The sequence below is a fragment of the Nanorana parkeri genome, unplaced genomic scaffold (assembly GCF_000935625.1).
Source record: "Nanorana parkeri isolate BGI_ZX_2015 unplaced genomic scaffold, ASM93562v1 scaffold9, whole genome shotgun sequence".
NCBI lineage: Eukaryota > Metazoa > Chordata > Amphibia > Anura > Dicroglossidae > Nanorana > Nanorana parkeri.
Genome location: NW_017306277.1, coordinates 1,948,541 through 1,973,842, shown reverse-complemented (window position 1 = coordinate 1,973,842; position 25,302 = coordinate 1,948,541). Strand labels below are relative to the sequence as shown.

General features: G+C 42.4%; 1 protein-coding gene across 1 annotated transcript in view; it reads left to right on the top strand.

The window, feature by feature from the left end:
* Positions 1 to 25,302, top strand: part of CADPS (calcium dependent secretion activator) — a 372,013-nt gene that overhangs the window by 93,782 nt on the left and 252,929 nt on the right. Inside the window, exons 2-3 of the mRNA XM_018554448.1 lie at positions 20,352 to 20,465; positions 22,575 to 22,907. Of these exons, the coding sequence (XP_018409950.1) occupies positions 20,352 to 20,465; positions 22,575 to 22,907 (447 nt within the window). The remainder of the gene's footprint in view (positions 1 to 20,351; positions 20,466 to 22,574; positions 22,908 to 25,302) is intronic.

The window sequence follows — 25,302 nt, the reverse complement described above, 5'->3', positions numbered from 1 at the left end:
AAGAGCGGTGCTTCTTTTGTGTGTTCTCCTTGCCTCCTGATGCATGCTTCATTTCCCGGCACCGTACCTCCTTGGCACTATAGGTCTTAAAAATTCCCTCCAGGGCATTTACCAGCTCAATCTCTATAGTGAAGGGCACTGCAGGCCCAACTTTATGACTGACAGCTGGATAATCCAGTTGGAGAGCACAATCTACCATTATAGCCCAATTGTCCCTCATTTGGAGGGATATTCCAAACCCCTTGTCCCAACTTTGTCCCCCTTTTAGCTCTGGAGGAGCTGTTTCAAAAATCATAACATTTCAACAATCCTTCAGTTTAATTGCATTGGTAAGTTTTAACACTAATATAAAGCAAAGTATCCATAGTGGATCATAACGATCATTCATGTGCTTAAATATGTCATAGTTTCCTTGATTGGTGATGAAGGTGTGCCCTATGCCTTAATATTCTGTGTTAAAAGATGTCCATCTTTCCAAATCCAAATAGCTTGGAGGGTACGTCTACCATATTGTGCCAGAAATGCCATAGGGACAGAATCTGCCCACCTTGCAGAATGTTTGTTAAGGTATATCCTAATTCATTTGGGTGGTACTCAAATGTTGTAACAGGGTTAAGGGGTGCAGTACACAGATTAGGGGCCCCTATTGCCTCATAGGTTGCTATGTTTATAGTTACACCACTACCAAGTACCTTCAAGCACGAAAAGCCTATTCTATCAAAATGATGAATTCCCTACAATGCGAAGAGCATTCATTTACTTACACTGACTCCAGACCGTAGGACAGCCTGATGCATTACCATGTAATGCAGAAGATTAATTTCCAGTCACACAAGTTCAAAAGAACTATTAAAGAATCATATTGATCGGCTGCTCAGCGAGTATATTGGCAGCTTATAAAACTCTCAGATGAGAAACAATTAATAAAAGGGGAACAGAGTGAAACAGATTGCAAACACTTGATTGTTATTAGAAATCCTTTTTTTTCTGGATATATTATCCGGCCTCGATAACAGAAGATTGTTATAGCCTGTGCTTGGGGATGATTCAATATTTAATTGTACTGTGCTCATGCATCGAGGGGGTGTTCTGCTTCTTTGAACCTTACTGGGTTATCAGAAATGTTATTTAACAGTATTTGACTTAAAGTGGACCTTTACCCCCTTTGACTAAAAATCACATCAGCGTGCAATACTGCATGCTGATATGAAATCATCTTACCTTCATTAGCTAAACAAACATATTTTTATTTTACTTAAAATTTCTTTTTTTTCCACTTCCTGGTCCTCTTTGGCACACATGATGTAATGTGCCCAAGCATTGCATCCTGGGAAGGTTACATCAACAGTGCATTGCTGGGAAATCTCATCTGTAATCTCAGGAGATCTCAGGGAAAGGCATTTTCCTCCCCTGAGATGATGTGCTTGGTCACATGTTCTAGTCACATGTGCCAGAGTTCCAGGAAGTAAAGGGAGAACTAGTAACATGCCCTTAGTAAAAATGGCCACTGTAAGAAGACTGGGGAAGAAAAATAAGGTATGTAAAAAATTAAAAGCCGGGAAATATCTTGAAGTATGTGTTTGTAGATTGTCATCACTAAACATTTATAAAGGTGCCTTTTGAAGATAGGAGTAAAGTTTCTCTTTAAGATGGCCAACTTTTACATTGAAGGGCTTACTCAATAGGGCAGTGCAAAGAACATAAGAATAAGCTCAAGACAAGATGGATTTATTAACTGGAATTGATCAAATAAATCTGCGTCTTATAGCAACTGATCAGCGTACTGTTTCTGTATGAAAACTGTGCTAATAAGAACATTTCTCATTGCACATGGAAACCAATCACTTTGCAACTGTCATCAGTGCAGTTGGTGTACTGACACTTAAGGGTGACAATGTTCTGTTCCTGTCCTCCTAAAGCCTCATTCAGATGGGACATCTGCTGTGTTTAAAGGTAACTAAACACCACCTTTGGATGCAGCTGCATTCTGTGCTATGGCTGCATACATAGTGCCCAAAAACACCGCTCCTGGATGCAAAATGTCTGTGTCCAGGGTCAGTTAAAGGCCGTATTCACATATGACCTCTTGGATGAGATTGTATATCCTATTGGTTTTTACAGAATATAAATCTGACAGCTGTCTCTTATGACCACTGTTGTTGGCACACCCTAGGGGGAATTTTTTTCAAAACTGGAGCGGACAGAATCTGCGACAGTTGCCCACGGCAACCAATCAGCTTCTGTCTTCAGGTTGTTCATTGGTTGCCATAGGTAACTGCTCCAGATTCTGTCTGCTCCAGTTTCGATAAATTCCCCTCACTGCATGCATGCAGCGTTTTTATCTCCACCAAATCACTAGATCAGCGGGTACCAAACTTCAGCCCTCCAGCTGTGGTTAAACTACGATTCCCATAAGGCATTGCAAGACTCTGACAGCTGCAGGCATGACATCCAGAGACGGAATCATGATGGGATTTCTGGTTTCACCACAGCTGGAGGGCTGACGTTTTTTTTGCCTGCCCAATGCGCTGGGCCACCCATGTGAATGGTGTCCAATTGTGCAACTGCATTGTCACTATGTCATGGGCTCTCACAATAGACACTGCAAGTGGTCATTTTAACACACACCAGGCAGGCATGGCCTACTGTTGCCGATACTGAGTATTTAGGTAGTACTGGTACTCGCCCAAATGCTGCTGATACTTATCACGATACCGAACTTCCAGTATCAAGAAGCCGAGTGGCTAGTCATTACATGCTGCCCGACTTACTGATTGGCCGGGAAGCCGGTTATGCTACCTCGTCACCAGGGAGCATGGAGCTGGCTTCCCAGCCAATCAGGAAGCCGGGGGGCAGGTAATAACTCACCCCCCAGCTTCCTGATTGGCCTGGAAGCTGGCTCCATGCTCCCTCGTAACTTAATAAGGAGGGAGCCGGTGACGGCAAGTCATTACACCCCGTCTGTCCTGAAAAAGGTCATGCAGCAGTCACTGGAGTACATGTAGAGTAAATGGCTTCAAAGAGGCTGCAGGAGATCAGCAGCACTGAGACGCAACAAAGGATGAAAAAAAAAGTAAAAAAAACAGCAATTGTGCAGGATACGCGAGCTTTAGGACACTAAGCATCATTCAGTTGTGTGTTTACATCTCCTTGAAGGAGATCCATACATTAGAGCACTGCTTGGTGATGTATAAGACAGGGGACAGCAGGCTGCCATATTTTATTCATCCCGTGAACAATGGCAGAAAAAGAATGACAGGCAGAAAAGAGCCATAGACAGACCCCTGACATTGTCACAAAGGGTCCAGAACTGAATGGCTCCTCTGCGTGCCGAGGAGGAACGGACGGAAGTGGAGAGTAACCGATAAAAGGAAAGCCACCGCAGGCTCTTATAGTGTTTGCTATTCTTATGTTCCTGAAAATAATGAGAAAAAAAAAAGGAAGAAGCCTTGAAGGTGCCATAAATGAGATGATCGGTATTCAAAGCCTCTCCTGATGCTTGCTGTTCATTCAGAATACAAAGAAGGGAAAACGGGTGAAATATTTACTGCGAGCGGCACTGTGACTTATGTGAGACTCGCTAAGTTTTGTCTCATCCGCCGACATTAAGAGACGGCGCTGGAACTAGAACTTAGCGTACTGAAGGAATAATACAGGTGATAGAAACACTCGCCGGGAATGAAATCTATATATTCTTAATGCTAGAAAGATTTCGGGGGGGTTACATAAAAGGCTTTCTTTTTAAGCTTAAAGGGGTTCTAAACCCTCCGGTTTTTTTTGCCTATATCTACTGCTAGCATGCAGTAGATATAGGCAAGAAGTGTAAAAAAAAACAAAAAAAAAACGCTTAAAATCATTTTAAACTTACCTCGTTATCGCCGCTCGTTCCCGCGCCGAGAATCAGGAACTGCTCGTACGGCCACAAAGGATCTTGGGGCGGGCGCATGCGCAGTTCCGATTCTCGGCCGGGAGACGAGCAGAGACGCAAGTGTTTTATGTGGTAATAATGACAGTATAAGCCGTTAGTGTACAGAAGTCATGTTCTTAGAAGAGAACCCACAGAACAGGAACAGGAAACGCATCACAGGAAACAAGTACCACAGAGATGAATCATAGAGTTGCATATAAACAAAACAACACTCATAACAGCAAGGTAAGTCTATGGACGCGTGCACCCGCCTGCAGACACCGCTGGATCGGAGAGACAGAGCAGTCAGCGCTGGATCGGAGTGACGTCACACCGCTGGAGGGACAGATGAAAACATGGGGAAAGAAGAGGAAGATCGGAAAAAGAGACATCATTTAAGGTAAGTGCTAACATTTACATGGGGGGGAGGGGAAAAAAATGTTGCCTTTAATGTCACTTTAACTGGAGGCAAATCAACATCCACATATGTGAATGGTCTTATCTGCCATTGGATTTGTAATTCTACCCAGCTGCTTTTGTGATTCATGTCAGGGGGGCAATACCACTTTCTTTCTGCTGTTTCTAAATTATTACCCCACCAGTCATCATCGGGGCAGCTCTGACACAAGGAAGCGAAGCCCTGCCTCTTTCAAAATGGCCACCTCCACATGGAGCACAGTGCAGAACAACAACTAAATGCATTTTATATGCCACTAGCATAAGTACCTAAATCTGCCTTGGCATTAGCCTCATGTCAATTTCTGTACAGAAGCACTCAGACTGGGCAGAAATTTGAGTCAATCAACTTCATGCACAGGAAGAACAGGCAGGGCCCTCTTTACCGTCTTGAATTGTATTGTAATTGCAGTGGCGTCACAAGAGGGGTGCGGCCCGCAGCCGGGTGACACCATTGGAGGGGTGACACCAAAATGACAATCACTGTCATTTTTGTGTCACCCCCTCTAAAAAGTCGGACAATGTCAGGAGAGAGGAGGGGACCCGGCGGCATACCTCATCCCGCCGGGTGAACGTCACCTCCTCTCTTTCCCTGCGTCCATAACCAAGATGGCCGCCGGGAGGCGTCAATTAGATGATTGCGCGTGTGTGATGAGGTCATCGCACACACGTGTGGCGATGTCACGCGCATGCGCGATTACGTCACGGCAGGGAGTCACCCGGACTCCGCTCCGGGTGACACCTGGCCTCGGGATGCCCCTGTGTAATTGTAATGCCTTCCTTACAATGTAAAGCGCTACGCAAATTGTTGGCACTATAAAAATCCTGTATAATAATAATGATGCAGACAGGGGGAGAGAGCACCGCAGGGTATTTCCAGCCCAGCAGGGCCACCCACTGTGATATTTTCCCCGATTCCTATGAAATTTTAACAATGTATGGCCAACTGTACTAGGCAGTAGTGCAGGCGATTGAGCCACTATAGCTGATTCATATTTCATTTATTACAGGTATTTATATAGGGCCAACAGTTGTATGCAGCACTTTACATAGTTCACACTCACACCATTCCCTGCCCTTGAGGAGCTTACACACTAAGGTCCCTATCTCACATTCATACAGTCCCGATATAGACAGGAGCCAATTAACCTTCCAGCATGTATTTGGAGTGTGGGAGGAAGCCAGAGTACACAGAGGAAACCCATGCAAGCACAGGGAGAACCTTACAGATAAGTGTCCTGACCAGGATATGAACCAGGGACCCCCAGTGCTGCAAGGCATAAGTGCTAACCACTACACCACTGTTTCATTGTTTTGAAGGGGATTGTCACAAACAATATACTCCAGGGAAATCATAGCCTTCTAATTATAAACCAGCAGACAGCAGCTCTCCCATGTGATCCAACTCGGCCCTAAGAGATCATCCCATTGAAATACAGAAGTGTATTCTAATGATCCACAGGAGAATGTAGCCAGTGCGGGGAGTATCCCCACTTCAAGGGTTAATTTCAAACACGCCCGGAGTTCTTCCTTAAGTGTTCTTGTGACATATTAACATTTGCGACTCGCTGAACATGTTTTGCGACATATTGCATCATTTCTTAACTGCACAGTATTTGCGTCCAGCATTTACAACATTAAAAGACCTCCAAACTGTCGCACATTCTAGATGCGCTCCTGAGAACTTCTTAAAGTAGCCCAAAGGTACTTCAGCTTCATACAAGCAAGTCAAGTAAGCACTTAAAGGCTACTCAGCTGTCATTAAGGAGGTTCCCAGCAAGTTTGCGACAGCCGGCGCCTCTCTCTCCCCTCACTGCTCGTCCGTTCTGTCACAGCGGCTCCGACACCCCTCCCCCGCGGCTGAAGTGCTCTTTCACTTCTCGTCGGATCCCCCGCTGCCTCTGCCCGGGAGAGCAGGGGGGATGCAGAGGAGAAGCTGAGCCCATTTGTGCGTGGCCGAGCGGCAGAGGATCGGTACATGTCAGTAGTATGTACCAATCCTCTGTGCAGGGCAAACACTGGAGCGATCATCTGATCACTCCAGTGTTTGTAAATAACTGGGGACACATAGTAATATGTGTCCCCAGTTATAAATGAATGAACAGGATGTGATTTACATCACGTCCCGTTCATTCATGAGTTTCTCAATGGGGAGAAGCACTCTGTACAGAGGCTCCTCCCCATTCAGAAACTGCTTGATAGTAAAATATTTTATCAATGAATGGGAAGCCTCTGTGCTTTCCATTCATTTAGAATAGAGGCTGCAGAAAAAAAGATTGAGGACTATGTGTCCTCAATTTCTTTTTTATTTTAAAAGGGAAATATCAAGGGGCTTTTTAGACCCCTAATATTTCCCCGAAGCCCCCCCAAGAGTAAAAAAATAAAAAAAGAAATTCCGAAAATGTAAAAAAATTTAAATAAATAATGAAAATATTGCCTCAGGCGCAAAATGATCTCAATGAGCTCGTCATTTGAAAAGTAGATCTCCAGACGAAAAATAGTGGGCGCCCCTGCTGTAGACGCTGGTACTGGTCAGTACAATGATAACACTATGCTTCCATATAGTGCAGCTGATCACTTCCTGGATCAGCGCTGAATACCGGCTGTTACAGACAGCCAGCAGTTCCACGACTAGTGCCAGCAAGAGCAAGCAGGACCCAATGAGACCAGCTACCATTTTAAAACAATGCTGGGATCAAAAGCTGCCATCCCAGCGCTGTTTTGGAATGGCAACTGGTACTCAAAGAAGGTTAAAGAAGAACTACGGGCATTTTAAAAATGAACCCTTGCAGTGGGGCTACCCCTGCACGGCAAGAGTTGAGTCCTCGTTTTGGTCTAGGGGCCGGAATAAAAAAGATACCTACCTGATCCTTGGTCCTGTGGCGGTGACTGCTTACCTCTATCCTCCTCCGTTCTGGTGCTACAATGTCGCTCAGCATCCTTGCATCCAATGCAAGTCAACGAACTTGCATTAAACATGAGGAAGTCAGTGGTCCTCCCCAGAAGAGGCTGTGGTTTAGCAGCCAGGCAGGACTGAGGATCGGGTGAGTATATCTTTGTTATTTTAGACCCTAAACCAAACATGTGTTTATGTGCGCGGTAGAATAAATAGGTGCCCTAAGGACTGGCAAGCTGCAATCTATAAAATCGTTGTTCTTGGATTTAGATCTACTTTAATATGCTAGCCTCCAGCCAATGACAAATGTGCGCTGGCTAATGCGAGCAACAGGTCCTCCATTTTGAGCTGTATTTATTTTTCAGCCTTGCTTCTTCTGAAACAAAATGGCACTTGGGTTCACGGTCATCCTTTTTCCCTGTTTTTCTCTCTCTTGCCTGTGCCGTTATTTGATTGAATTCTGCCTTTTTATTATCGGATTTGGTGCGATGCAGTTTGTTTTTCTGTATGATTATGCAAATTTCCTTCAAAGCTGTTGTTCTCAAGTTATAAATAAAATGTCTTATATAACACTATTTAAATGATTGAACTACCAAGGAAAGAATGTATTGTGATTCAGGCATTTTATCGGAGCGATTATGTAAAGGACGTTCCTCGTACGCTTTGTCTACCACGGCCGTTCTCACAAATATGTTTTTTTTGTGAGGAAGAGCAGACAGGAAAATTGTCATGCAGGAACTAAGCAGAAAGACGCAAGGTCAATGGTAGAGTTACATTTTTCGTTTGGGAGCTTATTTGAGGATTGCTGAACATCTCTTAATAGCAGGAATGTTCTTTGTTTAATGAAAATCAAATAGCTCTTTTTTCTTAAAGTGACCTACCATCAAATATATTTTTTCATGTTAAAGTTGTATTAAACCCTTTTTTTCAATAATGAATCCAGATCCAACAAATACACATTGCCCTGCAAAGCATTTCTTTACATTTATGCCCATGCACAGCCATCGTGTTTCCAAACAGCTCCAACTCTCTCAGTTCGACATTCCTGGACCTCCGTCCAGTACAAGATCACAAAGGGCAGAGCAGTCCCCAGCAGCTGTCCATCTACTAGCTTGGAGAAGGAAGGTGTGAAAAATGAGCATTTACAGTCATCATGTTTCCAAACAGCTCCAGCTCTCTCAACTTGGCTTCCCTGAACTTCCTGTATAGTACAAGATCACAAGGGGCAGAGCAGTCCCCAGCAGCTGTTTATCTACTAGGATGGAGAAGGAAGCAGGAAGGTGTGAGGAAGGATCATTTACAATCACCGTGTTCCCATACAGCTCCAACTCTCTCAACTTGGGTTCCCTGAACTTCCTGTCTAGTACAAGATCACCATGGGCAGAACAGTCCCCAGCAGCTGTCCATCTACTTGGATGGAGAAGGAAGCAGGAAGGTGTGAGGAAGGATCATTTACAATGACCATGTTCCCATACAGCTCCAACTCTCTCAACTTGGCTTCCCTGAACTTCCTGTCTAGTTCAAGATCACAAGGGGCAGAGCAGAGTCCAGCAGCTGTCTATCCTACTAGCTTGGAGAAGGGAGGATGGACGAAGGAGTTGAGGGGAGCAGAAACGAGGGGGAGTGGCTTGCCTTGCTGTGCCTGTGTGTTTGTGGAGACACACACAGCGTACTAGTGAACACAATGGTGGCTCCATAAGAACCTGCAAAGGAAAGGAGCCACCCTAAAGCATTGTTCAGGGGACCTGCTTATTCTGGAGGAAACCAAACGTTTTAAACATCAAGGAGCCACATCCATTGTAACCAATTAATTTAGCATTTGAAAAAGCTTAAAAATATTTTGACTTTAATGGACTCTGGGCTTAGTAACGTGCTGGATGCAGGGCTTAGTAACGCGCTGGATGCAGGGCTTAGTAACACGCTGGACACAGGACCCACCTGAGACCCCACATATCTGAGACCCCACACAACCCACCTGAGAGTGACCCTGCAAACCCCACCATAGATGCTGCACAGCCCATATGAGACTCTCTATGGTGGGCTCTGCAGGGGTCCCAGGTGGGCTGGTCATAGCTGCATCTCCCTCCCAGCTACTCTTACCTGCTCCTGCTGCCTGTACACTTGGACTCCTCTGCCGACGTGATGTCACTTATGGCTGGTCCTGGATCGGCAGCGCTGCTGGGGCCCCAGCCTCCTCCGAAGCCGCTGGATCGGCACTGCTGGGCCCGGCGCTGCTAGGGCCAGGCCTCCTCCGGTGCTGCGGGGGCCCGGCCGCCTCCTCCTCACCTCTCACCATTGACCGATACCTATGTTAGGATCCCTAGCCCCGCAGGCTGCCCGGGCCCCTTACATGAGTATCGACCGTACCCCCCTGATGGCGGCCCTGGGTGTGAGCATGGCAGAATGCAAGAATGGACTTAAAGTTGATATTTGCACAGATCTTTGGGGGATTAGTCAACTTGGACAGGAGCAAAAAGTATAAGCAATGTAGGGTATTCATTATACAGTGGGGGATGGGAGGAGTTAAGGGGGGGGGGGTTAAGAGGGTCAACTTCAAAATTATAAAACTTTCCAAGTATGAAACAGTAGTATTGGAAATATAATTTATATACTACAAGGAACATATTTGCATATACTGTATATCTCATTGCTAAAGGCTATTATTGTTGCAGCTGTTACAGTCCCGGATGGTTTGTTTTTGCAGGTCCAGTTTCTGTTTATTAGTTATAGTGATTGATTGCAATGGATGACTTTTACAGATTTTTAGGTAATATATGATTATGTTTAATATAGCTTTATGTCTCCTAATTAAAATTGATATCTTCTGCCATATTACTAGATGAGTATAGGATGCACACCCTCATTTTGTACTTCATTTTCTCTCTAATAAAGTGATTTTGAAGCATGTACAGGTCAAGGTAAATTGGCTATAATGCTGCTAGTAGCAGGGTGCCAGCTCAGAGATTGCTGAGATTAATGTTTTCCTGGACCCAGGAGAATAAGCTGCTTTCATATATTGCTCTGATGATATCTAGTGAGATCAAACAGCTGTGTGCAAGTTGGATATATCTGGCCGTATCTGTGCTATGAAACCAGCTGCGGTGGAGGCAGTGATGGTCGAAGTGATAGAGGTGTCTATATCACACCATCCACAGTTCAAGATTACATATACAGCTAAAAACGATTTAGGTTATTTCAAGGAAATCGATCACAACTGTCATTGCTGACCCCCCAGTCTAAAAAAAGATAGTTGGCTGGCTGTGAACTATGATGCATGGGGGTGGATTTACTAAAAGCAAATAGGCTGTTCACTGCAAAAGGGAATTTGCACTTTGCAGGAGAATTTTGCATTAGCTTAGTGAAAGAGGTAAAGCTATACTGACTTCCATCATCCTGCCGTGTGCAAGCAAAATACTGTCTTTATATTTCCCTTGCACATGATTGGGTATTCTTTGCACCATGTTGACCAAACTAAGGGGCACTTCGCCTGCAAAGTGCAAATTCCTTTGCAAAGTGTTGAGCAACACCATAATAAAAAAAAAATGCATTCCTTAAATTTTTGCTGGATGGAAGTATCTCTGGCAATGGTTTCTCCATTGGAAGATTTCCCCTTACCGCCTATGTGTGTGACAATTCAAAAAGGTTTGACTTCCCATTATTTTCAATAGTCTCCAGGACCAATTGTGAGGTTACATCTCCCCAGAAGAGACATAGACTGTCAACACCAAGCACTGCAATGTGAGGACACGAAAATGCAGAAAAGGGTATTTTAATGCATTTGCTACCAAATATTCATTGGAAATGTTAAAATGCTGGGATACAGAACATAGAAATAAAAACGTGAGGTTCCAAGTAAGTTTTAACTATATTTTCTTTAAAGGGCAAAAAAAAGACCAGAGAAAAATGCTCCATTATTTGACATATTCCCTAAACAAACTTTTGGCAAATGCTTCAATTTATTACATGAAAATTAAATAGGAAACCTTAAACAACCACCTCATTAGATTTAATATATTTGATTAACAGTTTTCAAATAAAGCAATAAGAGTTTAATTGTAAGTGTTCATAAAATGGAAATGAGAAAAGCTGATGGCTTCTACAAGACAAATTATGGAAGGAGAGACAATTCTCCCAACAAGGTGAAGATTTTTGGCAGTGAAAAATAGAAGAAGAAGAATATAGATGAGGGGTTTGAAAATAATGTAGATGAGAGAAATTTAAAAAGATTTTTTTTTTTTTCATATTCAAATGTTTATTGAAAGTTTTCATAATATAACAAAAGATATACATACAATACAGTGAGCATACATTAAGACAATCACACTACATACGATATCCAAGGTAAAGGGGGGGGGGGACAGGAGACGTAGGGGTACGGGGGGGGGGGGAGTTGGTCCCCTGGTCGGGGTGCCTTTGAGTAAGCGTGGCGCAATATGCGCATTCGGGCATGTGGCCAAACAGTGCATAACAATACAGTGATGGAACCTCTCAATGGAACTTGACAATGATTTTACCGGAAGCGTAGTATGTTAGGGTAAGAGACAATTTGAGGGCTGGTCACCAGTAATTCCTGACAAAATCTTGTATATGACAGAGAGACCATGGCTTGTGGGAGTCAGTGACCCCAATAATGATTCAAAGGGCAAGAAGTTATCTCTCACTCGTAGTGGCTTCGGGAGAGACATAACAAAATGTTGTAGTTGTCTGTATCTCCAGAAGTCCATCGAATGGGTGCCCCACTTGTCCCTCAGAGCCTGGAGAGGGCAGAGTGAGGTCCCTTGGAGGACGTCTTCTAGGCGCAAGCAGTCAGAGTTCGTCCATGTCGAAAAGAGGGGGTCATTATTTCCGGGAGGGAAGAAATCCGTGCCCGTTAGTGGTAATAAAACTGAATTGTATGGCCAGTCATGAGCTTTATGTAAGCGATCCCATGTTGTAAGTGTGGCGAGCGTGAGGGGGGAAGTCAGAGGGGACAGTGTCCGCGTATATGGTGGAGTCCAGATACATTCTGAGAGGTGGGTATTACTCAAGTCTACTTCCAATGTCACCCATCCTTTATGAGAGGCATTGAACGTCCAGTCTAGGAGCCTAACTAATTGAGCTGCTTTGTGATAATGTTTAAAGTCAGGTACGTTGAAGCCCTGCAGCCCGTTTGTGTCTAGAGAGAATGGAATAGGCTATCCTAGGTTTCCTGCGTTGCCAAATAAATTTGGATAGTAGGGATCGTAATGTGGTAAAGTACGTTGTGGGGAGAGAGATAGGTAGCATTTGGAAGTAGAATAAGATCTTAGGGAGAATCATCATTTTGAGGGTGTTTATCCTACCCAGAAAAAAGATTTCTTAAAAAAGATTTTGATGTAAAATAGGAAAGGTTAAAAAAAAATTTTGAATTAAGCTCAAAAACAGAAGTGTGGCAAATTCCTGTGAACTTAGTATAGGAGTCAGCCAGAATAATCTAGGCAACAGTCACTTGTTGTAGCTAGGAAATGTTTTCAATTTTAGCAACAGGAATTTCTTAAATTGGACCTTTAAGCTGAGCTACAGACAGTCAGTCAAACATATACACTGTACATAAAATATATAATGGAGCTGTTTTACCTGCCAAAGTATTTGTATATCTGTCTATCCCACCCAGAGATTCAGACAGCTCTGTCACTTTGCACAGCCAGGTGGATGACACTACTTATAGAAAAGGAACACAGTGGCATTCTCTTTCCACCCCCCCAGAATGCTGACTGGATAGTGAAAGAGCAGCTGCAGACTAATGAGGTCATCCCTCTTTGTTTTCTCCTCCTACCAGTATGCCCCTTGTTATCACATCTGCATGCCACACACCTCACTGGTTGCCAGTCTTGACCCAGTGTTGCTGTACAGGGGTTTGCAAGTGGCTTCAGGTCAAGTACTACATAAAAAAAAAAACATATAATGAATTGTTAAGGATTATTTAACTGCAATATTTTTGTCTTTTTTATCTTAAAGTTGATTGCACCTTTTAATCGTATTTGAAAGAATTCTTTCACACGTGTTTTTGCGTATTATTATACAGGATTTATATAGCGCCAACAGTTTGCAGAGCGCTTTACAATATAAGGAAGACATGACAATTAGAATACAATTAAAGACAAGATGGTAAGGAGGGCCCTGCCCCTGAGGGCTTACCATCTAAAAGGGAGGGAGAAATGATATATGAGGAGGTAGCTGTGTGGGGATGAATTGTTTGAGAAGGTGATGGTTCAGTGGTTATGTTGAGGTGGGATAGGCTTCCCTGAAGAGATGAGTCTTAAGGGATCGCCTAAAGGCAGTCAGAGTGGGAGATAGTCAGGCAGGTTGGGGTAAAGAGTTCCATATGATGGGCGAGACTCTAGACGAGTCCTGGAGGCGAGCATGCGAGGAGTTGATGAGGGAGCCGGAAAGAAGGAGGTCTTTGGAAGAGCGGAGGGGACAGTTAGGGTGATACTTTGAGACCAAGTTTGAGATATATACGGGGCCAGAGTTGTGGATGGCTTTGTAAGTCGTTAATATTTTGAATTTTATCCTTTGGGCGATTGGAAGCCAGTGTAGGGATTGGCAGAGGGGGGTTGCAGACACTGAGCGGCTGGTTAGGTGGATGAGTCTAGCAGCAGCGTATTGATGGTAGTCAAGCTTGAAATAATATACGTAAATAATACTTAAATAATATACTTATAAAAAGTTTGAAATAACATTTCTGTTACATTGATTTGTCTGCCTTTCTGTAAAAGAACTAGTGGAAAACAAAAATGTTTGATATTTCACATACATTACAACCTCTGTCCATTCTTCCTTTTTCCATTCAGCTTCAAGAAAATTGAAATGAGAAAGTTTGCACAATTCTTTTATTTAACATTTTACTTGAAATCTATGGGTAGTGGTTGTATGTGGCCCAGTGGCCTAATGGATAAGGCATCAGCCTCCAGAGCTGGAGATTGTGGGTTCAAGTCCCATCTTAGTTGTAATGTTTATTTTTAGCAAAACAGGAACTAAAGCTTGGAACATTCTTCCAGCAGAAGGAGTGAGTCAATATAAAATAGTAAGGCAATTGTGGTAAACATAGGTCTTTTCCCGAAAAAAAAGTGTATACAGTGGTACCTCGGTTCACAATCTTAATTCGTTCAACGATTCTAGTTGCGAACCAAATCAAATTTTCCCATAAGGTTCATTGTAAATAAGATTAATCCGTTCTGAACCCTATGTAATTTTTCTTTTCTTTAACCACAAAAATATGAAACAGTGCAGTACAGTACAGCATGAAGAGAGTGAACACCTTTGCACTTTCTTTGGAGCCATGCTGTATTGAATAATACTGTACAGTACTGTATGTGCTAAAAAGCACACAAAAAAGCTTCACAACAACTGTGCACAGGTCTGTCTCTGCGACCGCGATCTTGACTAGAAGAAGCCACGACCAGGTGTCAGAGCGGGGAAGATGGCCCTGGTTTATCGATATATAGATAGCTATCTATATATCGATATATAGATAGCTATCTATATATCTATGTATCGATATATAGATAGCTATCTATATATATGTACTGACCAACCCTCCCCCTACCAAAAGAACACCTTTTTGGCCATCACTCTTCTGTGTTTCTATAGCTAACTGCAAAAAACCCTCTCTAGAAACCCTTCTCATTCCCTTCCATTTCTCCATCTCACAATTCTTTGAAAGGAGCATATTAAAGAAATATATGTTTTTCTCTACGTTATCAATTCTTTTGTATTACAGATAACAGTAGAGCAAACAAAAAAAAAATCCCTGTCAAAACAATTTTTTTATGGTTCTTTTTTTTCCACTTGAAATGTGTAATTCGGTAAACACAAATCTCCTGAGCACTTGAGATACACAGCCTAAGCTCCCCATGCTGGCCGAAGTGCATGGAACAAATGCATATTTACAGTTGGATTGCAGACTCGCTGGAATTTTTATGCTTGTAGTGTGGAATTGTGAAATCCAGCGGCGGAGAGCTTGCTTTAGATCTCTTTGTACGGTCACTGATCCCTTGCTGCATAAAAGAAGGTACCAGGTGCTGAAAATAAAGAGAGATAATCTACATAAACAAAATATCCAGAATGCAAGCGCCGGAGAAGCTTATGAATACTTCATTTTTGTAAAGAATTCTGTCATCTAAATGCCAAATAAAAAAAATGAGAAGAGCAAAATTGCTTCCAGTGAATCTGAAAGCTGTCTTTTCCTTTATGATTTAATGATGCCATCACTGCCTAGCAATATGATTGGTTGCATTGCAATTCCACCTCAAAAACCTCTTGCTTTATGCCCAGTGGCACCTGAGTTGGAGTTTATGGCACCGAAGGGGTTAATGATAGTTTCTCAGACTGAATGGAAGGGATTCAGCTTGAGTGGGGCAAGGAGGAAATTAAATGCATATTGGAAAAAACGTCTGCAGTGTGCTCTCTTTAGCTAAACCATAGTGCTTTGAAATTACTTTATTTCGTACTAAGTGGTTATTCACTAAGCTGCCAAAGGCAGCCGAGTGAATAACTGAGCCGAAGTGAAGTGAGCCGAACCCTGTAAAATAGGCCATACATCGGCTGGCTTTGGTTCAGCCGAACATGCTCAGCATGTTCAGCTGAGCCGAAGTGAAGAACATGTTCGACTCAGCTGATCTAACATCTGGATCGGCTGACCCGAACCTCGGGCAGTTCACTCGCTGCCGCTCGCCCCTATTCTCATAGGGGCCGAACGGCACTGAGTGACTAATCGAGTGCCGTTCGGCTCGGCTCGGTTATTCTGCTCACTACCTCCAAAGTAGCGAGCAGAATAAAAGAAAATCACATGTAAATAAAAGAAAAACGGCTTGGGGTCCCCCTCCTGATCCACACCAGACCCTTTAGGTCTGGTAGGAAAGTTAGGAGGGACTACAGGTTTAAAAAAACAAATAACGTGTAGGGTTTCCCCCAAAAGTCATACCGGGCCTTTAGGTCTGGTAGGAATTTTAAGGATGAACCCCACCCGCAAAAATTAGGGAAAAAAAGCGTGGGGTCCCCCTAAAATTCCCAACCAGACCCATAATCCCCCCTCCCTGCCATACCAGGCCACTTTCCCTCAGCACTGGGAGGGTGCTTTTCAAGGGTCCCCCTGGAATAGCACCTTGTCCCCATGCTGATGGGGACAAGGGCCTCTTGCGCCACAACCTTGAGGTTGAGGGGGCTTATTTGCATTGTGGTACCCCCTTTCATAAAGGGGGCATCCAGATGCTGTGCCCCCTTGTGAATGAGTAGGGGTAGTTGTACACCTACTCATTCACTAAAGGGTTAAATAAAATTGTAAATAAAAAGACCACACTTTTGAAAAAGTACTTTAATTGAAAAAAAAAAAACACTGAAAATTGACAACTGACAATTCCTGAAACTGATTTTTTTTTTTTTAAATGGATCCAACAAAGTACTCCACGTCAATCACAGCGTCCAGCCTGCTGCACTCCGAACCGTCCGCACCTGGCAAACACATATTGTGAATAGCTCGTACAGCAGCCCTTTGGTTCAGGTCGCTCTGGCAGCCGAATTGAGCCGAAGGATTAGCCAATGCTTCAGCTTAATCCTTTCACTCAATAGGGAATAACCCCCTAAATGTTTATTTGTAAAACAATTATATACATAGGACAGAACAGGTATAAAACCTCATCAAAACTTAGAATTGAAAAAAAAAAAGGTAAGCTCAAAGATTGGCATCCAAGTAAAATTTCATATATAGAATCCATTTTACCTGCCAAAGGATTTGTATTTTACCTAGCCAGCCCTAAGATCTCAGCAGGCCTGCCAGAGACCACTGCATAGCTGATGACTTGATGTTTTCCCTACTGCAGTTTTGCAGTACAGCCTAGTGACCTCACTTCCCCAAGACTGATTGGACAGTAAAGGGGCAGCAGTAGAACAAATTGGTAATCTTTTTCTTCTTCTGACGGCATGAACCTTGCAATTGGCTTGTAATTGGCTTCTAGTGCTGCTTCTTCCTCTCCCAGTGCTGCTGTGCAAACAATGACAGGCAGTTGATACCAATTTAAATTAGCCTATTCTAGTTGCAATTAAAGACATATAGCTTTTTTTTTTTTTTATGCATACTTACGTGCTTCTTTTAGTGGTGTTTTATATCTGCCTGAAGCTCATCTTTAAGGCTTCTCTGAGTGTTGCAATGTATTCTGCCCTTTCACATTATAGTTTCAGACACAGCCCAAGGGAGTGTTGGATGGATCTCAGGAAATATTTCCAAGTACTTAATTCGGGGGGCCTGTGTGTATGAGTCCATAGTACTCCTGGCTCCAACTCAAGATATATCTGGTTAATCGGATAGAGACTGGGCCACGGTACTACATAAAAACTGATACAGTAAAGGCCAATTGATATGTGTAGGCCAAAAGAGGCTTCTTGCTTCTTTTTGTGCTCATGAACACTTTTGTTTGACAGCAGCAAGGATTAGCATGCAGTCCCCAACCTATATGAGTAGTAGTCAGCTTATTAAATGTAAGATGTGGCAGAAGAACTGTAAGACTGATTTTTGGGCAGGCTAATCAGCATCTATCTTCCTTAAAGGAGAACAATGGGGTTAGGGCTTTTCCCCATAGTTCTCCGAAGGGTAACGGTAGGACACAAACTAGCGTCCTCCTGTTACCCAAAGCTCAGTATACCGCAAGCTGCAGCTGAAACAGATCCCAACAATTATGTCTGGATCCGCCCAGCTGCGTGAGTGACAGCTGGCTCTGCCTATCTAGAGGCAGAGCCGTCTGTACCCACCCCTTCCGTTCCGCCAGTCAGCGCTGGATGATCGGACAGGTGAGGGGAGAATCCAGTCACTCTTCTGTCACGGCTCTCTGCCGTGACAGGATCGAGAAGTGAGCGAGCGCCGGTATGTGTTTGCTCACTTCCCGATCTACTGAGCCGACCTGTGACAGTTTCATTGTCACAGGTCGGCTCAGATTATGAGGCTGAGTGAAAAGCACTCACCTCATAATTCTCCTTTAAAATCATGTTTTGGGGTTACAGACCTGTGCAGCTTGCCCAAAAATGTACCTATGGTTTGTTTCTCTCAAAAAAACTGTATGAGCAAAAAGAAAACAGAGGGAAGGTGGGAGAGCCCTTTATGGTTTAGTATTCTATAGTACCAAGCAGATGATGTAAATTGATGGTAGAAAATGTGAGCTGGTAATTTACATCTGGAGAGATTGCACATTTTGGTTGTGAGGTTGGAGGTTAGAGACCAAAAGAGTTACAAATGCAACCTGGAGTTGGAACTTGTGGAGAATATATCTGTCTCCACACGGCTTCATGTGTTAGTCCATGGTCCTACTTGATTCTTGAGGAAGCCCAGTCCTAACCCAGCATGGAAAGCATCAGGAGAGTTGGGGTGATGTAGGTGTACAAAAATCAATGTGTATGGCTAGTGTTGCAGAGGTCCAAGGTGATGGGATTAAGAATCAAGTGCTCTCCGATCTGATAGGTTTGAGTTTCTTCAATATGATATTGATTAAAACACCAATGGCGCTTTTGTGCTGAATGGTCACTTCTCCAGATTAAGGTGTAACGCAGACTTCATATACAACTGGATAGACAGGCACTCAACTACCAAAGTGTGTGGATATTTACAGATCATGAGTACAAAGCATTATATACGCTGTGTTTACAAAGTGCTTCCTGAACTCTCTAATGAATATTGGATCAATGCATAGAACATCAGGTTGAATATTTTATGAACTCCTCTGTGGATTGACCAAATATTCATGGTAATTTGCTAAATTTCACTTTTTTAACATAGATGCTGTATAAATATTTAATATGCTTGGGCATGTTATATATAGACCCTGTCTTTATACGGTCTGCTTTGTTGCATAGTAATTCAAGTTTGAGATTGCCATTTTGTGGAGTATTGCGCTCTCCATAATCCCTAATAATTTCCTAGGCATATCTGGCAGCATGGCAACAATAGTGAAAACTGAGCGTTAGTTGACAGTACATTTAAAGTTGAACTAGCAAATGTAAATATACTATGTAGTCTATCAGTAACATTAACACTATCAGGGTTATTCACAAAAGGGTGAAGAGTTTGGAGAAGGCAGGAGAAGTGAACAATCTAGGACAAAATAGCTGATTTGGAAACATTCTCCAATTCAGCTCACTTTCCAGTTCAGCTATGTTATGAATAACCCTGTAGGTTTTGCTGTTTCCAGTCCTCACTGTGTCATACTTTTAATATTCTGTTGAACCTGTCAGTTTATCCATTATTTTACACTTCCTGTAACAGGCCAAGCTGTCTAGCAGAATGGCCATATGACACTGCAGGGGGAGCTAGCATCTGTCAACTTTCATTCATATGGCCTAAACCTTTTTTTCTTCAAAAGAAAATGAAACCTGTTGCTGTAACTGCTTAAAAAGTGTTTGTTGGAATTGGGCTTTAATTTAAATCTAGGATCAAGTTGTAAAATAGTCTGCAAACAATAGTTCAATGCTGTCCAATGTCATGACTTAAAGCCTAATTGAACCTCTTAATTTATTAATGTAATGCAGATAGAATACATATACAATAATTCATATACTTTTTTTTTTACTTTTTTATTTGCTAAGTGCTGCAGCAATGGTTAAAAATCCCTGCTCTGGCAGTACTAGCAGAGTCTTTTATAGTACCAAGCAGATGATGTAAATTGATGGTAAGCAGCAATGTTGATTATAGCAGTGTTCAAGGGGGCATGTAAGAACCTTGCTCTTGCACACGAGGTTCCTACATGCCGCCTTGAACACTGCTCCAATCAACATTCCTGCTTAGGGAGCAAGAGTGATGTTGATTGACACTGTTTAGTAGCAGGTGTCAAACAACAGGAAAACTGGGCCACTGATTTTCTATGAGAGCCGTGGTCCCACTCTCCCATGTGCTTAGCTGATAAAAAAAAGGGAATAAAGAGGCATATTCATTACTGTATATATAGCCTAATTGCATTAACGAGATACATTAAGAGGGTTCAGTAATTACTTTATTACTATAATAATTAAATTACTATCCATGACCTGTACGGACATGATGGCAACTGCACCATGAAATCACATTTAATTTTTGTGTCTTGTCTCTTACAGATTAGTAAGCAGCAACTGCAGACGGTTAAGGATCGGTTCCAAGCCTTCTTCAATGGAGAAACACAGATTGTGGCTGATGAGGCCTTCATGAATGCAGTACAGAGTTACTATGAGGTAAGAGGTTCCCGTTAAAAAATGGAACAGTACCGTTACGTCTTCATTTTTCCCTTGGACTTTGGAGCAGTGGCTACTTTACAACACACACAGGGACCATGGGGAACTAAAGTAGCCGCCCTCCAGAAGGAAGGACAGTGCCAGCACCAATTCCGAGATTATTTGAGGATCTACAGCTGAGTGATACACAAATAAGATACATTGTTGTTAATAGTTAAGGATACTTGAATACATTTTTAAGATTTAACTCCTGAGTTTAGTGTCACTTTAAGAAATAAAAGATGAGAGCTACCTGCTTCTTCTTCTTGCTGTCTTTGTATTGGTCTCCAGCACTGCCCATCACATGAAAGGATCAGTAGTAAAATAGAGAACCATGCAGATCAGTGCAATTCATACAATGTGCATACCCAGGTCTTTGTGGGTGCTGAAGTGACAAGTCAACAGATAGTGCTGTTGTTTATGAACATAATTGCGTCACCAGCACACCTTAATAAGTAAAGGAAAACATTTTATTCTTTTCTCAGGAAGAAATGCATCATTTTGGGGTCTCTGTTGGGCTCTTTCATCAAGACAACAGTGACAAAGTAACTGAACTGTGTCACAGAACTGAACCTTGATTTATAATTTTGGATCCACTGGTGACCCACCAGTCAGTAGCAGGTCCCAAAAATATTTTGTTCTTGCAAAGAAAAATAAATTCTTCCCTGTGTTGGGTTACTCCACTTTGCACATTAAGTTTTTCCTTATTACATAAGCCCGATAGTATAGGTCATCTTCTATTGCTCTATTCACATGCCACTTACAATCTGAAATATGACCGAAACCCAGAATAGTGTACATATATTATTTTAAAGCACAGAAGTTTCATGACTAAACTTTTGAACGGATGTCAATAACTGCAGGAAGTATCTATTGCAATGTCCTTATCCTTCACCATAAACTTTAAATCTGCGTTGGAATTCTGCTTATACATTAATAATCCAATAAGTGTATCTGATATTGTAAAGGTTATCTGAAAGATGTAGTAACAGCAATTGGTCTGGATATTGCCAGGAAACCATTCTTAGACGTTTTATGTTGTGTGTTGCCTGCTGTTTATCTCTCCTGTGCTGACTTTCATACTCTCCAGCATGCAAAATGGATGCTTAATGTGCAACACAGCCAACTGTGGATTCTCTCATATTAAGAACCGCAGGTTTCTAATATCGAGGTAAACTAATATTTAGGTATAATAATATTATATAATATTAGATTTGTAGCTTGGCTTGATATATTATTATCTAATATATGTGCTGGACAAACATTTATAATAAATTGTATTGTGATTAATAAAACAGTAACAACATAATGTGAGAATGTTGTAATTAAAGATGTCATCTATAAAGGTGCAAATTAACCCCCCCTGCACCTATTTTTTTTATTTCTCTTTACACACACCTTAAATCCAGTTGTCTACTGGCTGGTCATGTGACATCACAAGTCCTTCTTCCTGTCTAGTGTCAGTGGTGGGCAGTCATAACTGCTACAAAGAATGGTATTCTGTGCAGGAATACAGTGAGCCTAGGCTAGGGGTGTGTCCATGACGGCCTTGGCTCACAGGAAGTTTGTAGAATAAAGCTCGGGATCATTCCACCTGAAAGAAGACAGGACTGCAGAGAGGCCGGTGGTCTACCTGCTGCGGGACCCGCCGACTTTCACATATGTGTTTGCAGTAGCCAGTGGTTCCTGTAGGCGCCGCTGGTCTTGGAGCAGGAAGGTGCATTTTGTGCCGAATGCACCCTCTTTGCTTTTGCCGGTGTTGTATCATATATTGTATCATGTTGTTGACATAACACTGGGAATTAGGCAGAGTAGATACATGGTTGGCATCCCTCTGTGGAGGGCACCTGTAGGCACGTACTTACTCTGCCTAATAGTAAATCTGGCCCTGCTGAAAAATAGATTTTTGGTTTACATGCACTTTAATTACAACCATGTGATAAATTAAGGAAGGAATGTGAAACCAATAGCCTCTTTAAGCCACAACATAGTAATTGAAATTTATGTTTTAGTCATTGAAGTTCTATTTAAGCCCAATTTATCCAGTAACATCTGTATCTGGAATTGCAGGTTTTCCTGAAGAGTGACCGCGTGGCAAGAATGGTGCAGAGCGGGGGCTGCTCTGCCAACGACTCCCGGGAGGTCTTCAAAAAGCACATAGAAAAAAGGGTGAGGAGCCTCCCGGAGATCGACGGCCTCAGCAAGGAGACTGTTCTGAGTTCCTGGATGGCTAAATTTGATGCCATCTACCGAGGAGAAGAAGACCCCCGGAAGCAGCAAGCCAGGATGACCGCCAGCGCCGCATCGGAACTTATCCTCAGCAAAGAACAGCTGTACGAAATGTTCCAACAGATTCTGGGGATCAAGAAGTTCGAACATCAGCTGCTCTACAATGCATGCCAGGTGAGACACCATGTATGATTTATGGAGATGGCTCTGTTCCTTTGGGTCTGTTTAATCTTTTATGTCAGATCAGAACTCAAACAGACCAGTGCATCCATCAGCTGGTTTGCACGCTCTCGCCTTGCCCAGCCAGAAATATGCTTGGAACCTAAAAAAAAATACATTAAGCGGCTTAGCACACAGCATTTGTCAATAATTACACTGTTATGTTTGTTAATCTGCCTGGGATAGATAAAAGATGATGGAGAGAAAGTGTACGCTATTCATATTAACCCTTTATTGTGACAAAGGCCATCATACCCAGCCATTCTAGTTTCACAGGGCTTACCAGAAGTTGTGGTGAGTCCAGATATGGCCAATTTGGATGTATCGGAGGTAGGGGTTACATACATAGTTACATAGTATTTGAGGTTGAATACACATGTCCATCAAGTCCAACCTATTGTGTGTGTGTGTATGGGTCCCTGTGTCATCTCGTTATTAGGAGTACCTGTACCCCTGTATTTTACCGTTTCTCAGGAAATCGTCCAAAAGCTTCTTGAACGATTCCACACTATTAGCTGAAATTACTGCTTGTGGCAACGAGTTCCAGACCCTAACCGCTCGAACTGAGAAGAACCCCCTTCGCCCCTTGTGTTTGAATGTTTTTTTCTACCAGTTTCAGGTGGTGGCCTCTAGTCTTTGTTACGGAATTATTCGTAAATAGTTTGTTACTAATGTCGCTCTGACTATAGAACATTTTGTACATGAAAATCATGTCCCCCCTTAATCTCCTTAATCCAGCGTGAACATATTAATGCAGTCTTTTTTTTTTTTAAAATAAAATCCTACAAAGGTTTTTATGAAGGTGTGAAGGCAAATAGCTATAAGTAGGTCCATGATAACTGAACAGTACCCCCAGTATAATGGTAATGATTTTTAACCCCATCGTGCCAAAAATGAAACTGTGAAACTGTAGACCTTGTGGGTGCCAACACATCAGATAGTATGTCGTATGTAACCATTATATATATTACTCTAGATAAAAATAAAAAAATGATACCTTTACAAGGTTCTGATTTTATCACCCATTTTGCCTAATTGCTATTGAAAAACATTTGAATCAATATTGAGTTTTGGGAAGCAGCCCATACTTGGACATTGCGCTTACCTAGGCACACTTGAATGATAACACCCTTTTGTACAAGCCCCACCCCTTGTGTCATGTGATTACAAGGTCTGCTTTATATCCATTGGGCCTTCTGCATGCTGTCCTTTCCATAATTAATTTAGCTACACATGTCCCGAGGCAGAGGACAGAAGGGGAAAACAAAACAAAAATTATACCCTTTGTAAATTGTGAGGCCTGGTTTTGCTGTGTTGTACTAGCACTATCCCACGAGTGCCATTTTGCTTAATCCAGCCTGAGCTTGGAAAGTATGTTCTTTGGCTTTAATGCCAAGCTAACCTGATATCAGCTGGAGCCTTTCCTCTTAAAGTGAGACTGTTGTCCCCGCCCAAAAAAATATATATAAAAAACAATAGAAGAGAATATAACTTCACTGGTGATCCATGAAGCCAATCTTTGCTCCATTACAACGCTAGTTTCCACCAGAATCTTTAGCACTCGGCACTTCCAAGAGTGTCGGGTGCCAGTGTCCCCTGCTGCAAACCGGGGTTCCATCCTCAAATCCTATATGTCACTGCTTGTCCTGTAGTGACATAGGGGTTATAGGATGAAAACACAGCGCACAGGGGATGGAGGAGGAGACACATTTATCTGACACACCTGGAACCGCCAAATGTTGAAGATTCTGACAAAAGCTGTAGTGCTCCAAGGTAGCAAAGATCAACATCAGTAAAATTCCTCTTCTTTGGCAGGGAACTGTTTGTAAATTTTGTTTGGCCAATGGCAGTTTTGCGCTAAGTTGTGCCCAAAAAGAATGGCCAAGAATACCCAACATAGCCTCAAAATGCCAAGTAATGTTACAATTTCAGTGTGGCCACTCAGGCCATGTCATGTTTATTAAAAAAGGTGGCCAATAAATTAAAAGCATACACGTTTATCATGCCCATGGGGGATTTAATCTGACTAAATAATAATCCATTTGTTTCCATACTTATATGTAGGAAATATCAAACAGTAGGACATTATTTCAGTCACTTTAAATCTTTCAAGGTTGAATCAAAAAGAAAGCCACAGTATATGATAAAAAGCTAAGACAGGTTTATATTTGTGTTATAAACAAATCATTTATTTTTTCTTTTTAGTGCATTCTGAAAAACAAAACTACTGAGGGGAACATTTTCTTAATTGTTCATTGCAAAAGTGATGTGTCTACCGCATGCATTTGAATGATTTGGGGGCTAGAGTAAAGCAACAGTATTAAGGGGTATATTTATAAAGGATTCACTG